Source organism: Anser anser (genome assembly GCF_964211835.1).
Source record: "Anser anser genome assembly, chromosome: 19".
Taxonomy (NCBI): domain Eukaryota; kingdom Metazoa; phylum Chordata; class Aves; order Anseriformes; family Anatidae; genus Anser; species Anser anser.
Genome location: NC_139740.1, coordinates 11,722,858 through 11,736,779, shown reverse-complemented (window position 1 = coordinate 11,736,779; position 13,922 = coordinate 11,722,858). Strand labels below are relative to the sequence as shown.

The window sequence follows — 13,922 nt, the reverse complement described above, 5'->3', positions numbered from 1 at the left end:
CTGTGAAGGCGTGAATACTTAATTTGCAATTGTTTAGAAAGTTTGACACAGTCACTGATGATAGATATTTAAACATGTTGATTTGTGAATGGCAAAATTCTTATTGTTGTTTTTAATTCCAGGTAGGAGAAGACAAAGAGTGCATCGCCCTCGTTCTCCAATATTGGAAGAAAAAGATATCCCACCTTTGGAGTTTCCAAAATCCTCAGAGGACTTAATGGTGCCTAGTGAGCATATAATGAATGTTATTGCCATCTATGAGGTACTAAGGAACTTTGGCACTGTTTTACGCCTCTCTCCTTTTCGTTTTGAGGACTTCTGTGCTGCTCTGGTAAGTCAAGAGCAGTGCACACTTATGGCAGAGATGCATATAGTGCTTTTAAAAGCAGTTTTACGTGAAGAAGACACTTCAAATACTACCTTTGGACCTGCTGACCTCAAAGATAGCGTTAATTCCACTTTGTATTTCATAGATGGAATGACGTGGCCAGAGGTTCTGCGGGTATATTGTGAGAGTGACAAGGAATATCATCATGTTCTTCCTTATCAAGAGACAGAGGACTATCCTTATGGACCAGTAGAGAATAAAATCAAAGTTCTGCAGTTCTTAGTGGATCAGTTTCTTACAACAAACATTGCACGTGAAGAGTTAATGTCAGAAGGTGTTATTCAATATGATGATCATTGTAGGGTTTGTCACAAACTTGGGGATTTGCTTTGCTGTGAAACTTGTTCAGCTGTGTACCATTTAGAGTGTGTGAAACCACCGCTTGAAGAGGTACCGGAAGATGAATGGCAGTGTGAAGTCTGCGTAGCACATAAGGTGCCTGGAGTAACTGACTGTGTTGCTGAAATCCAAAAAAATAAACCATACATTCGACATGAACCAATTGGATATGACAGGCATAGACGGAAATATTGGTTCCTGAACAGAAGAATCATTATGTAAGTAAAGTAATTATTTAGTGTTTTCTGAAGAATAGTATGGTATTGAATGTACATTTACAAATGGCTGTCCTGTAAGTTGTTGTTGTCTTAAAATTATTCTTCCTTTAGATAAGACCATTACTTACTACTTAGTAAGTAGAACTCTAAAGACCAAATAATTATTCCATTATTTTCTACAAACTAAATATTCTCGTAACTTTAAAGAGGAAAAAAGGGGAAAAAAACAAGGACCATGGCTTAATTTTAATGTGTCTAAAACACATGAATGTGAGGAAAAGAAAGCAAATTTTAACAAGAACTCTCCGGTTTTCTGTAAAAGTTACTGAAACGTCGTTTAACTGTCTTTGTGAATGCACGGTGTCTAGAAGACTCTCACCTGCTCATATAGTATTTGGCTTTTGGATACTTGCACTGTTTTGATGGTCTGCCTTTGAAGCTAAGACTCTCAGAGTCACTTGAGAAAAGGTATTAACCAGATCTATTAACCAGAAATGCAGAAAATACTGTGTGTAAATTCTTCTGTAGGTGTAAACAAAGTTGAAATGGCAGGATGTGCCTGCCTTCAAGATGTCTTCTACCATTTAAAACAATTTCCTGTTAGTGGTTGATTTTGAGATACTAATGTAATAAACACCAAAAATTATCAAACTCTCATTAGTATGGGCATTGTGCCCTATTACGTACCTGAAAAGTTAAATTTAAGACTATACAAATTCTTTTTTTTTTTTTGAAAGGAAAATAGCTCAAGACACGGTTTTCTTATAAAAGACTATTGTAACATAATCATTTTGATAATGGAGGAGAAACGAAATGAAATTAATGGTATTGTTAGTTTAGGAAAAATAGAGGTTTTTCTGGATTTCTTGAAATACAATTTTCAGTACTATAGAGAAAATAAGGTAGGGCTGGATACCTTAACAGAATTTCATACTAAACAAACTACATAGGATGTTAAGTTATTAGCCAGTGTCTTTGAAAGGGATCATAAGGGCTGTATATGAGATGACATCTTTCAAACCATACACTTCCACGTACTAATTTTTGTCCTTTAAAAATAATGTCCTTTCTCTGATATATTGTTAGCTGATGCTCTAAGCATTAATTATTACTTTTTTTCTATAAGTTCTTATTTCACTTCTTTAAAAAAAAAAAAAATTTTTTTAAAGTTTCTCCAGGTCATAAATGTCGTAGTGGTGTCAGGTAGTCTTTTAAAAGATGCAGGGAATTTTTTATACTCTTGCCACTTTTTAGTACTGTGTGCTGTCGTTCAGATGGATCAGCGGGATGTGATGGTGCATCTGAAGTTGCTGGTGTCCTCGGTGAACTTGTATAGGATTGTAACTAAACTAATGAATGTAGCTGTACTGCCTCTGGACCTAGCATTGTATTTGTGGAACATTCCTAGATGGTTTTCATGAGTCAAAGTGAGTCTGGAAGCAGTAAAGTAACTGATCTGTAACAGTGTGCTATTAGTCTGCTTTTGTTCCACGGAGCAGACAGTTGCATATATTACACTGGAATTTATTTGGACGATTCTCTTGTCTTGATGAAATGTTGCTCACTGGTGTCCTGTTTGTTGAATCTTCTAACCCAAGAACAATCTTTGTGAGTTGAAAATCTAGTAAAAACTAATTATTTTCAGCATAAAATCTGAATGAGATTGTTGCAAGTGTAATGAAAGTCTTTCTCACTTCCAAAGGACAAGGAAAAAGGGGTCTCTTCTGGTTACCACAGAAGAGTAAAAGAAAATAGGAGAATTATACATGAAGGACAAACTCCTCAGGTCTTTGAGAATCAATTTTCTTTTTTTTAAAGAAAGGGAAAAAAGCCTGGTTGTGAACCACCATGCAGTTGATACTCTTTTTTGCTCTAGTTGAACAGCTTATAGATATGCTCCTCTGTGCATGGCTTTCATATCTTTCATCTCAAACTCTGAAGGAAAAAGTTGCTCTAACAATAAGCTTGCCTTAATGCTCTACTGCACTGGCAGAATGATTTTATTCTTCTCACCATTACAGATCTGGGAACTAACAACATGAACAACAAAAAACCCAGAATCACTTACTCTGGAGGTGATTTTAAGATAAATAGGCAGGCTTCCCCCTAACCCCAGTATGTAGGTAGGTTTGTAATTATCTTCAACTAAACTTGTGAAACAATGTTTTTTTCCCCAATGGAGTGGAGTATTTGATGTTTGGAAGGTTTTGATATATTCAAGATACTTTAAACTGAAATAAATCATTCAGGTGCTTCTGTATTTTTGTAAATCTATGCATGTGAAAGTTGTTTCAATTTATGCTTACCGTTGGTAATAACTTATATTGCAATAGCAGAGGCATCCTCAAAGGTTGCATGTATTGAACTTTTTTAAAAATAATTTTGCATTCCTGTTGAGAGTTTAGTGGGCAAGTGATTTGTTTCGGAAATGGTAAATCAGGTGTTATTAATGGAAGTTTTATGCCCTAGTGGGGGTTTATTTAATGAGAAAACACATCACTATTCCATTAAAAATCAAAATAGATAAGAATAAAGCAACACAGCAAAAGGAAAATTTTATTGGCTTTTTTATTTTACTGATTTTTTGTTAGTGATAAAATGTTTCAAAACATAAATAGAAAAATATTTTTGCTTACAAAGACTAGAGTATATGCAGTTCATCCATTAATTATTTTTTCTTTTATATTCTCACGCAGGTTATTTGAGTTGACGTTATCTATCCTTCCTGTTGCAATTAGATACCATGCCTTCTGCTAGTGTAAATGTACCTGCACGTGCTTCCAAAACAGATTTTCAGAAGTATGTGGTTTGGATTAAAAATTTTCCAAATCATCCTGATGGAATGAGAATAAGAAACACATACACAGACATTCTGGTACACCTGCAGCAGTGGCACTCTTTAAGAGTACAATGTGGGATGTACAGGATCAACCACTACACTTTTCACAGAGCATAAACATAATTGAAGTTACTCCTAATGTGCCTTTTAACTTCACGCTAAAGCCAATTCATAATGGAACAAAAGCATTTACTATATAACTAAGTTCCAGGGAAATGCAACTTTAATTCACATAGATATTAAACTCTGTACTGTCAGTTTTTAATATCCTTCAGATCAGTAGCCAGGCTGTATTGCAAAAGCAACCATTTTGCATATATGTGTATTAAAAAAGTTCAAACCACACCTTACGTCTTGACTAACTGAAGGATAATTCGTAGAATAACTGCCAAATGTTAAAACCTGAGATCCATGACATTATTAAAAAGAATAGAGAAATTGAATTAATGCCATGTGATCAAATATATCAAAGGAAACTAATAGATCTAAAACCAATTTGTATAAACAGTGATTTGAAGTCTTGCCTGTGGGTAGAGAACTGAAATCCTTTTTTTTCCCCCAGAGAAGTTTTTTCGGGCATGTTACTTCCCTGTTCCACTTCCCTTTTTGATAGTTATGTTACCATCACACCAACGTTTTTCTCATATTTAAAGAGTTTCCTACGTTGTTATTGTTGTTCAATGAGCCTCTAACTTCCATGTTCATCACTTGTTTAAGCCCATCATTGTGGTTTTGTTTCCCCGTTTCCTCCTCTTCTGTTTTACAAATAGAGAAAAGTGGGCATTGTGAGGAGGTTCTCTTCCCATACATACCCTGGAGCAAATCTCAGCAGGATGAAAAAGCAAGAGAAAATTCCTGAGTGTTTTTTTTCAGTGTTTACAAATTTAGGATGATGTTTCTGAAGGAAGAATAAGGAATAAATCAAGAAAATCAAGACAATCAAATTACTTTCAGATATAAAGTTACTTTACTGCTTTCCAATTTGCATTTTAAGTAACAGTATCTTAATATTTTGTTGGTAGAGAACAACTTATTATTTTACTGGTAAATGTGGTAATTTTCTCTTTTTTGTCTCCTTATAAACAAATGGAAGATTTGTAAGTTTGGAAAACTGTGGACGTAACAAATTGGAAATATTGAGATGCATTGTTTGCCAAATGTCTATGAAGGGAGGTGGCGACAGGGTGTTTGGCCCTCATTTTGATAGCAGCAACAAAACACAAAATTGCTATTCCTGTGCTGTTTGTACCTGCCTCAACCATCAAAAACAGTTTCAGATTTTTTTTCTGCTAGATCTGTTGCGCTATTCCTGTTCTTAGTGGGTCTTCCTCTATTTTCTCCACTTAAAAAAATAAAAATAAAAAAGAAATCTTCATTTTAATAGAAGCTTAGTTTAAACAATTTTCTTAATTCTGCAATTTTTAATTGTATCGGTATGGGATTCAGGAAGGGGTGTATCTACCGTACAAATTACAATTACAATTTTCTAGTATCTTCCATGTTCTCATTTTTATCAGTGTTAAAAGTTGCCTGTAAGGCCTGCTAGTGTATAGCTTCAGGCAGTGAAGGAGACTGAAAAGGTAGGAAATACTCATGTGATTCTTTTTACTCCCTCCCTCACAATGTATGGGACTGAGCCGAGTCCCCTGGAGGCGAAGCAGCACCAAGCTGGCGGTGCCTCGCTCCTCAGAGAAGTGCCGGGAGTGCTCAGTGGGTGCTAGCGCAGCCTCATTTCCCGAAGGGATATGGGACTATTTGTATGAAGTGTTCAAATTATTACACGACTAGGTTGTAGAAGAAGAGGTATAAATGGCATATGAATACAGCTAATAATTGTGTGACAAGGTAGGGCTTCAAAATGGGAAGGTAAAGGTGCCTTTTGGTGAGTTAAGTAATTAAAATATAAGTTTATCAACAGCACTGTTCAGCAGTCATGTTCATAAGCTGCAACCTTACCCTTGCTCTGCCAACACCTTGCTCTCGCCACTTTCGTCAGGCATTTGCCAGGGAAGATAGCAACACAATTCAGAAGGTGTGACTTTCCCCTTCATTTTTATTTGGCTTGTTTTGTTTCGGTTCTCTTTTCTGTTGAGGGTTTTGTTTCACCTTTTTCTTTCTTTTTGCTCTGTAAGCTGTGTGCGTTCCCCTCTCTCCTTCCATCTTAGTTTTTGAGCATGTTTTTCTCTTCTCTTTCTGTGGCTTTTGTCCACTAACTATAATAAAAGTGCTTCCATTCCTGTTAGTGTTAGGAAATAACTTTCTTGGCTTAGAGGAAACAGTTCAAAAGTCAATTTTTCTTTAATGTGAAACTGCAGAATATTCGTAGGCTCAAATGATTGTCAGTGTTGAGCTGACTTTCTGATGTGTGGTATGTGGGCAGTCTTTCTGAGATGGGTTGTTTTCTCAGAAACTCTTCAAATTTACCATGCTAACCTGTTAAAACTAAAAGTTAACAGTAGCCTAGATGAGTAAATGACTAAGGTAGAAAAATTAGTTGCTTTTCATGAGCAAAGGCCATTATGAGAGAAATCATAGCATTTCTTTGCAATATACCAAGTTACATGAGCAAGACAAAACTAGTCTGTTTTGTAACAATGGTTGTGGCAAATCAGTATTTTAATTTTGAGTTGTATTGTCGTTATGATCAAGTTCATGGCCATCTTATTTTAGTGATATTCTAATTGCATTCTGCACATATTACAGTTTCGTAAACATGATGTGGCAAATCCTCTGGTAGATGACAAGTTGCCTTATGAATGTTCAGATTTCTGACTCTCTGAGGCCCATTTTTCCCATCTTTAATGTGTAAGCCATGTGGAGGCAGCCAGTAGAGAAGAATACAGAAGAAAAATTACTAAGTTAGATCTTTTAAGCTACAATCAGCTTTCCATCCCCATTGACAACTTGGTTTAGGATTATTAGTGAGCCACGGGCTAATAATAGGTAGGGCAAGTGTAGCAATAGCTTAGCTCCTCTTTTACATGTGATGAAGGCCAAGCTTATAAATCACAGTGTTGCCTCATACACCGTTCGCAGTATGGGGAGTGCTAGAAGTTGCAGAAGTGAGTGGTCCTGCCCACGGGCAGCCTGGGCTGCTGACCGGGAGCTGATGAGGCGGGCTGGAATGAAGCAGCCTCCCACAGAACCACGTGCAGTGTCCTCCTTAAGCTCTCCAGCACTCTGGGGGAGCCTGCTAGGCAAGATACGTATGGAGCTCACTTGGGTCCAGTGGCCTGGTCAAGATGCTCTTGACACTGTGTTCCTCTAGTAATTTTCTTTATGCTGTCATGAAGTACCCCAGATAATAAATGTGGGAATTCCTTCATCACCTCAGAGGATCATATTACGTTTATTTTATGTGCTTTGTGATGCTTTCACAGGTGAATGCTGTAGAGATGCTAAAATATTTTATGAATATGAAGTTCCTGAAGTTCCTGAATTTGCAGCCAGAAACTCTACCTTTTCTGGATTCTGGAGACATGTACTCTTTCATTGCAGATTATTCGAGACTTAGTAGATTACTGGTTACAGTAGTATTAAATATAATGAGAACGAACCTTGTTGCCAGATTCGACAAACCAGTTTTAAGGAGACTCTTCAAAAGCTTTCCTGAGCAAGTTGTCATGAGAACTTCTGATGAAAAAGGGAAGGGAAGCGAGAAATTATTTGGGTACTTAAGGGGGTGTATATGAGTGTACTCATGTGCTTTGTTTCTGTTTGTTTATTCACATTCAGGTGTTGGCATTAATATTTCTCTACAAAAAGTAGGGTGATAATCATTTTTGTCATTTATCCAGATACTTAAAAATTAATATTTTAAAAATACTCTTATAGAGAGGAAGATTCAGAAAGTGAGAAAGATAAGAAAATCTGGTACTATAGCACAAAGATACAGCTGGCAGAGTTAATTGAATGCCTAGACAAAGATTACTGGGAAGCTGACCTATGCAAAACTCTGGAAGAAATGCGTGAAGAAATTCATCGGCACATGGATGTTACAGAGGACCTTACTAATAAAGCAAGGGGCAGCAACAAGTCGTTCCTTTCTGCAGCAAATGGTAAGCATATTCAGTCTAACAGGAATAAATGTTGCACTTTGAATCTAATGCTAGCTTCTATTTATTTTATTGTAAGGTGCGTATTGGGCTAAAGTGACACTACCAGTTATTTTCAGTGTGTTATTAAAGTTCTTGTTATTAAAAAAAAAAAGTTAGGTACACTTCTGGACTTACAGAAAAAAGATTTTTACGTCAGTTTGCCAGAATAACTGTTTTTTGATGTTCGCTGTCCTTTTTAACAGTTTAATTATTGTTTATATCTGATAGCCTGTTTGTATCAAACTGCATTTCCTTTATCCTGATTTAGCATGGATTTTGACTTAAAACTCATTTTATAGTGAGTGACTTGACCTTGAGTGAAGTGTTTTTTAGCAAAACATTAAGTATCTTGTTAGCTGGAATTGTTTGGGAAAACATATGACTAAATGAATGGATGTGTGGCAGGAAATGCTTTTACATCCCACTTCATGAACGTAACACAAATGCTCGGAGCCAGGTCAGTGCTTGTAGCTCAGGACTGTTCCCACTATCCACAGTTGGATAGTGAGTATGGAGCTCCGAAGAAGCATCATGCTGGTATACCAGCATGGATATGTAGTGATGACTTCTTGTAGGCCTGTGTCCACATCGTTTGCTCCAGGATGTCCTGAATGATTCAGAGTTTTGATTTGCTTAGGGTGTGTCAGATTGTGATCATTCCAAGTGTTGGAGTAGGGCTGTTAACTGTCAAATGTTTGTTGATATGCTGTCTTATACACATGTACGTACATCCTCATAGACATTTAACAACTGAATAGGAGTTGGAATGGCAAAAGTATTGAAGCTCAAATATTTGCTCCAATATTATGTCAAGTGTGGAGGAACACACATCTTTCCCTGCCAGAAGCTAATCAATGTACCTTGGAACAATAAATAGCAATATAAACTTGGAAAGGTTTGAACTTTGGTTCTGGAGAAGGCGTGAAGGTTTGATATTCTGATTTAGAAATGGATTTGTCATCATTATGTAGATGTATAATTTGAGAAATCGATTATAAGACCTTTGGAATTGTTGCTTTTAAGGAGGAAGAAGTGATAAGTTGGATGTTACCTTTTTGTCTCTTAAATTAAATGAAGCGGTATTTATGCCATGTTATTTTTTCCTCCTTGGCATTGTAGGTAGTGGTTTGTTGTATATTGATGACATACATTTTATTGTAGATGAAATTTTGGAGGTTATCAGAGCAAGAAGAGGAGAGATAGGGGAAGATAGAAACACACCAGCTGATGAGGCAGAGAAAGCCAAAAGTGATGGTGAGAATGACCAGACAGATACAGACAAAGGCAAGGAAGAATCTGGAGATCAGGATAAAACCGAGGAAACACCCACTGAGCAAGATGTGGAAAAAGTGAAAACCGAAGGTAAAGGAACTATCACTATGCTTTTACAACTTCATTTAAGTAGAGTGATTCTCCAGTTAAGATCCTCACATTTCTTAAAGTTAACATATTTTTGTCTGATTCTTTAAGTTATTTTTAAGCAATAAGAAATATTAGTTAATTTCTTTGTGGTTGTATATTATAATTGTTTTTTTTGTTAAGTAATTTCACCAGTTTTCCTTCTTTTCAAGTTAAATACATCTTGCTTGTCGATACTTTGGCTTGAGGTACAGTTGATGTTGACAGGGTGTGATCAACAAGTCTATAGTAAGCAGTATTACACAAAACTTTTTAACATTGCTTTCCTCATCAGAATTAAGTAATTTGAGTGTTAGACAAGACTTTACCATACAGGGGGGAGAGGAAAAAAAAAAAAAAGCTCAGCAGTATCAAACGGACAAATTTACTGAAGTTACTTTCTATGGGTGACCCCAAATGACATCCTTAGACATAATAAAGAATATCCCTAAAGTTTTGTTGTGCATTTTACTATAGAGGCAACAGTCGTTGGGGATAAAAGTAACTCTGTGACATCAAGCACTGACGACAACAACACAAATCCTTCTGCAGGAGAGACTAGTTGCTCTGAAGGGAAGAACGCAATGGGGTGTCAGTCAGAAACCCCTGATAGCAACAACATGGCAGAGAAGAAGGTGGCATCAGAGCTCCCTCAGGAACTCTCAGGTACAGAAGGCACTGTTACCAATGCCTCTGTAATTTGGGTAATCTGTTCAGTTTTTCCTATCTGGTTTGTTCACTAAAACCATTCACAGCGAATATCACTCATGCTGTTTGCTTGCAGTGCCATCCTTTACTGCTACGTTGTCATTAACATTTCAAAGTTAATTTTCTTGCAACTAGTGCTGGAAATTTGTGGTCCTCCATGACATCAGCATTTGTTTCCATGCCTTCCAAAGATGACTATGGCTAAGCTTTTTATTTTCTTTTTTCTCTATATTTTATTTTTGCACAGTGATCCATAATGGTTGTTAGCATCCTATCAAAGTTTATTTCAAATTCTAATTTGCTGCTGACTCTTATTTTAACCTCTCATTTACTGTATAAATTACTAACAAAGTGTTTTCACTCACATAAGTAAACCATCGCACTGAGATCTCAAGATAAAATTGTGAAGCTTGCTGGGAATTTTAAACACATTTCAGAATTGTATGCATAGAGGCTCTTGTATTTTACAGTGTTTTCTTCTGCCATGTCAGTGATTGTAAAGTGATAATATACTGTATTTAAAGAAAAAAATCTTTAGGAATGAATGGGACTTGATTTGGTGTAATGTAAATTATCACAGTACTATTTTAGAATAATACTCTATTACAAACTTTACTATGTAACCAAAAGTTATTCTAAACAGCTGATTACCATGAAAATGAGCAGGGCTTTATCCTCATATTTTCAGTTGTTACAAATATAAAAACAATCAAATCTGTAATGTAGCCGGTGTGTGATGTTTGAAAAAGTGGTAGTAAATGTTTTCTCTCCTACAGAAGTAGTTTTCTGTTCAGGTACAGATTTCACTTCTTGAACTTGTAAATACGAATGCATCTCAACCGATGAAAATGAAAGTTCATATGAAACCATAATCTGGAAGCTTTTTAGTATGCTTTTTAAATACAGAAAATGTGCTACTGCATGGACTAAAAGCATATACTTTAGATATTTGATCAAATACTTTTGCCTGTACTCATATTTTTATTCCATTTTGAAGTTTAAATAATTGATAGAGGTTTAGTGGAGAACATTTGCATCCTATAACTCTGTTCCAGACACATGTATGGGTTCATACTTCCTTTTAAAAAAATCACTTTATGCAAAGGTATTTGTTGTTACACTTTTGCTGTTACTTTTCTCCTTCCAAAGCTGCTAAGCTAATTTTAAATTAGTGGGCTTCGTCTGTAGGAAAGCATGCATGTGTCTCATGTGAAGGGGATTGTTCCTCAGGTCTAAATTACTACATTTGTAGTGACGCTTGTGTTCCTGTTACGAAGGGTTCAATTTGACACCCTTATCTCAGAGGAAGGGAGAGATACTGAACTGGTATTAGTAAAATAGCTGGCCCCAAAAAGAGGAAAATAAGATTAAACTGCAAACCTAAACAAAAATGTCTATCGCAATCCTTGTTAAATGTAATGTGGGTATTAATCTTTTAATTTTGAGTCTAGTTTGGATGCTTCCTTTCTCCTCCAAACAGCAGGCACCAAATGGTTCCATTTTTCTCTTACTAAAAAGGGAGATAGACCGAATAATGCCAGTCACCCACTTGGCAAAGCCAGAAATCAAGTTGTTTTCAGGTTAGGGATCTTCTGAGAATCTGGGAATGATTCTCGGATCTTATGATCTTTCTCCTAGGAGTGAATATTTCATAGAGGGAAGGCTTTGGTCTGTTTTCTTCTAATGATAACAGAATCCCTTGATGTTTTGAAAGAGTTCTAAAAACAGAAAAATCTTGTGTGTTTTTTTTAAACATCTAAGCAGTGTCGTTGCACGAAATTCAGAAGATATTGCTATTGGAAAGGGTGGTGCCTTCTTACAGGGAAGAGAGTGGTATTTCTAGATAGTTGCAATTCACTGATGCTTTGGTTGAAAGATTGTGCTCGGGCAGTGTGCTGTGTTGACAGGTGAGGTGGCAGTAACATCAGCAGCTGTCCAGAAAGACAGTAACAAGGACAACTGAGGACTTGAGAATGCATTTGTCTTACTGAGCTTGAAGCACTATCTAGGCCTGTCAGGTTGTAAGAAAAGCTGATATTTTAAGTTTGTAGAAGAGTTTAGATATAGAGTGCTGCCAATGGAAAGGAAATCAGAATTCCTCAGCATTAATGTGCTGAGATGATCAAAGACAGTGGAAAATGGAAGGGGAAGTGAAAAGGTCATGGTTGGAGGAACAGTTGATGCATGATACAATCAAGAGAGAATCAAAGAAGCTGCAGGAAGACCAAATTTCATGAAATTTGCATCTTAAAAGCAAAACAAAGTCTCAGTAGAGGGCTTGCAGTGTGTGCATCTATAGGAGGAAAAAAATACACTTTGTATTTCAAATCCATTCATCCAAATACGGATTTCAGTTCTTCAGAGCTGTAAAAGTTGAAACTGCTTGAAACAGAACAAAAAGATAAAATATCTCTTTATGGATTCAGTGCTCTGGAGGGAATTTATATTTTGTGGGTATTTCTCTCCAGTCTAGCAAAAGATGTTCATCTGACTTTAAATGTTTCATCCAAAATATAAAATGAAATTTGCATCTATACATTTTAAAGGAAAACTAAAAATGAAGTTGTTCTTTTGTAGAAGAAACTGGTCAGATGATCCCCAGCAACAGCAATGCGTCTGCTGCAGCTCTACAGTCAGATGTTGAAAACAGCAACAGTAGTGAGCTCAGCTCTGTGCAGAATGACTCCATTAAGACGCCTGATGATGCTGAAAATGCAGAGGGGGGATCCCAGACTTCAGACGACATAGGTAAAGAGGAAAAAAAAAATATATGCTTGTTCTATAATTTTCATGTTATGTATCTTTTTACTTTATAATTTCCATACGTCAACAGAAAACTTTCAGTTTTTAAGTTCGTTTTAAAAGCTTTTTTTTCCTGCGCAGGAGATAAGTCTAATGGTGAAAGAAGTGATTCTCCAGGCACAGGAAAAGGCACGCCAGGTTCGACACGAATGCTCACAAGATTACGAAATCCAGATAGCAAGTTGAGCCAGATGAAAAGCCAACAGGTTGCTGCTGCAGCACATGAAGCAAATAAGTTATATAAAGAAGGCAGAGAGGTTTGTATACTTAGAGAAAATTCAAAGTAGTAATAAAAGTGTTATAGAAAACCAATAATCTTTTTTAAAGAAAAACAACTATGTTTAAACTCTTTTAAAGTGATTTTGGCAGACTGTAAAGGTCATTTTAAAAAAGTTATAATAATAAATTAGCAAATGCTGAAAATGTTGTATCAGAAGCTTTTTTCCCCCTTTTCCTTTGTTCTTGCACTCTGAATGTATACAGTGATATGCCAGTGACTCAGTGTGCATACTTTCCTTTAACATACTGGTCATAAGTTACAGAATTGTTTACTGTATAGCCAGTAGTAAGTTACATATGTTTTCTCCCACTTTTGTCTTCAGGTCTTTCAGATCTGATGTGCCAAAACTGTAACTTTCTAGTGTTTTGTATTTGATTATTGTTTGAAAACGTGGGTAATAGCCAAGTTTCCAGTTCACCACAAGTCTGTACTGGCAGATTATGTTAATTTAAAAACAATCATTGCAAAATTGTAGCACCGATTGATGCAGGCTGAAGTGAAAGCTCTCAGATGACTCTTACTTGGTATAGATCTTTTGGTGTGGCTTTAAGTTTGTGCTATGAGATAGCTCAGCTTCTCCAGAAAAGGAATGCTTAAATGTTAAGAGTTAGCTGCACTTATTTGTTGTCATATTGTTTGGTGTATTAATTTTATTTTTGTCAGCTGGTTATCATTGTAAGTTAACACTTAAAATTGTGTTTGTGAGCCTATTTGATCACAAACATCTCTGATTTGGAACTCCTTTATGAGTAGCTAGAGCAGTGTTGTTATCCATGCCACGTTTTCAAATTCAGAAATATTTGTTGGCTTAGCTACGCGTAGGAATTCCGTGATTTACCCAGGAGGTGTTTCA

The 13,922-nt window shown here is 36.2% G+C and overlaps 1 protein-coding gene across 22 annotated transcripts in view; it reads left to right on the top strand.

Moving 5' to 3' along the window:
• BPTF (bromodomain PHD finger transcription factor) overlaps window positions 1-13,922 on the top strand; it is a 57,458-nt gene that overhangs the window by 13,031 nt on the left and 30,505 nt on the right. For 20 of the 22 annotated variants that reach the window (XM_083805293.1, XM_083805297.1, XM_083805298.1 and 17 more), the window contains 6 exons: window positions 123-945; window positions 7,619-7,842; window positions 9,043-9,243; window positions 9,757-9,945; window positions 12,565-12,735; window positions 12,871-13,046. In XM_083805293.1, coding sequence (XP_083661419.1) covers window positions 123-945; window positions 7,619-7,842; window positions 9,043-9,243; window positions 9,757-9,945; window positions 12,565-12,735; window positions 12,871-13,046 — 1,784 coding nt within the window. The remainder of the gene's footprint in view (window positions 1-122; window positions 946-7,618; window positions 7,843-9,042; window positions 9,244-9,756; window positions 9,946-12,564; window positions 12,736-12,870; window positions 13,047-13,922) is intronic. The other 2 variants (XM_083805300.1, XM_083805304.1) reach the window with 2 other exon arrangements.